General features: G+C 49.3%; 1 protein-coding gene across 2 annotated transcripts in view; it reads left to right on the top strand.

Annotated features, from left to right (window-relative positions):
* The first annotated feature begins 1,881 nt into the window (after positions 1-1,881).
* The window catches only part of CD320 (CD320 molecule), a 5,021-nt gene continuing 4,593 nt past the window's right edge, over positions 1,882-2,309 (top strand). The window contains exon 1 of one of the 2 annotated variants that reach the window (XM_025206630.1): positions 1,882-2,301. In XM_025206630.1, the coding sequence (XP_025062415.1) occupies positions 2,025-2,301 (277 nt within the window). In that variant the 5' untranslated portion in view covers positions 1,882-2,024. The remainder of the gene's footprint in view (positions 2,302-2,309) is intronic. The other variant, XM_025206629.1, reaches the window with a different exon arrangement.

Raw genomic sequence — 2,309 nt, 5'->3', positions numbered from 1 at the left:
TGCTGAACCATGGGGTTTTGGTGGCATTGGTGTGGGGGGGAAACAGGGGGTGCTTCCTCAGCAATCCCTTTCCCCTGCACCCAGTCCTGCCCTGCCCTGCCCTGCCCTGGGGAAAAGTGACAGCAGTAATGTTTTCCATGTGCCAGCACCTGGGTTCCACCTGAACTGGCTCAATCCAGCCTGTAGCCTTAAAAGATTGCCAACCACCACCTCAAATAAAATGGAATTAGTTTGACTAAAGCTATGCTCACTGCCAAGAGGTATGCTTACAGCAAGATAATGAGCAATCTCACTGCAGAAACCTACTGAAAACAAGGCCATATGGCTAGGCAAGTGGACTTGGACTGCAGTGAAGCTACTTTTTCTTGTCTTCAGTAGTGTTTTACAGCTGGACACTGCTAATGCACCTTAGCTAGCTCCCGTAAAAGTGCCAGCAGTTAAATATAGCTAAAGTAGCAAAATAACAGTATTTTTAAAATGTGTCTAATCTAAGGCTGATTAGGTCCAGTAGCATCTAGCCCTTATAGCAAAGTGAATGATTAACTTTGCCATTTCTAAATCCAGTTGTAGCTGAATACTTGGTTCTCAGTCATAAAATTCATACTCTATAAAAATCAAGTCATAAAATCATAAGTTATTTTTTTTATCTTGTATTTAGCTTGGGCTGTATCTGCTTCCTTCTCAGACTTAAAAACGGACCCTGAAAGACTGTCTAACATCTCTCCCATGTATATAGTTGGGCCAATAAAAGATGTCACCGAACAAATTTTCTTTGCCTGTTCCCTAGGCTGTCATGGTTACACCACTATTCCAGGTCTCATAAAATTGTCAGGGCAAATTACATCAGCTTTAGCATAGGATTTTGTTTTCTTGAAAGACTGCCACACCTTTTTCGTAGTCCTTCAGACCGTCTTCAATATGTTTTCTAGACATTTATCTCAGTTTTTTCTTGTAACTTTATCCCATTGCATTTATGTTTCCACTTGAGGCAATTATTTATCAGATTCATATGCCACCATTCCCAACAAAAGCTCAAGGACATGGATAAATGTATTCTGCACGGAACTACAATACTGTAGTAGATGATTCCCACCCCCCCTCCCCCATATGGTAGGATTTTTTTAGGCCACCCATCTACAGCCTCTGCAATTGAAAGAAGTTTTTGTGAAAGAAAACTTTCCAATCATAGAAAATTAGGGTTGGAAGGGACCTCAGGAGGTCATCTAGTGCAGCAGTTATCAACCTTTTTTTTTGCACCAGGACTTATTTGTAAACATCAAGAGCCAGCCCGTGCCCCTCGTTCCTGACCTGCTGCCCCCCAGGCGCCAGTGTGTGGGGCGGGGGGCCCCAATCACTCCTTGCAGGCTGGGACTCTGCCAGCCTGCACGGGGAAAGCCATGGTTTCCTACGTTTTTCTCCTTTAAAGGAGAATCTGTGTTTAAAGTTTATTGATCCATTTTTCAAGTTTGCTTGCGACCCTTTCAAGGGTCTTCAAGGGTCTTTCAAGGGTCTTCTTCTTTCAAGGGACCCTTGTGACCCAGAGGTTGAGAAACACTGCTCTAGTGAGTCTAGCCCTCTGCTCAAAGCAGGACCAGCCCCAACTAGATCATCCCAACTGAGGCTTTCTCTACCAGGGTCTTAAACACCTTCAGGGATGGAGAGACCACCGCCTCTCTGGGCAGCCTGTTCCAGTGCTTTACGACCCTCCTGGTGAAAAAGCTTTTCCACTTTTCTACCCTAAACTTCTGCTGCTGCAACTTGAGGCTGCTATTCCTTGTTCTACATCCATCACCAGGGAAAACTGTAGAAAATTGAATTTTGCAGAGTAGGAACATCACCTTGCCCCTGTCCGCGCTTCTGGGGAAGGAGGTGGCTGTTCGTACTTGGCTTTGGTTCTTGCTGGAAAAATTTGGCATAAGTCCCATGCGAGCAGAAGTTCCGGAGCAGGGAGAAGTGCACGGGACTGCAGCGTGACAAGCCGGGTCGGGGTCAAGGGAGGTGACACACGTGTGTAGCCGCAGCACATGCGCACCAGGCCCGGCCGGCTGGGGCAGCGAGGGCGCCGGGGGTCGCCAACAGCCTCCCGGCGCATGCGCACTCCCCTTCGGACTTCGCGGGCGCGGTGTGCGCGCGCGTCCCGCGGTCCCGCCTCCCAGTCTTCTGCGCCTGCACGGGCCACAGCGCGCTCTTCTCGCCGGCTGCTGCGTCGTGGTCGGGGGCAGATGGCGGGTCGGCGGTTGCTGCTGCTGCTGTTGCTGGCGGGGCTGCTGGTGCCCGCGCGCCTCCAAACGCCGGGACAAGGTCGGGGT

Source organism: Alligator sinensis, unplaced genomic scaffold, assembly GCF_000455745.1.
Source record: "Alligator sinensis unplaced genomic scaffold, ASM45574v1 scaffold103_2, whole genome shotgun sequence".
Lineage (NCBI taxonomy): Eukaryota > Metazoa > Chordata > Crocodylia > Alligatoridae > Alligator > Alligator sinensis.
Note: the sequence above shows the minus strand (reverse complement) of the source record. Positions and strands in the feature narration are given on the sequence as shown.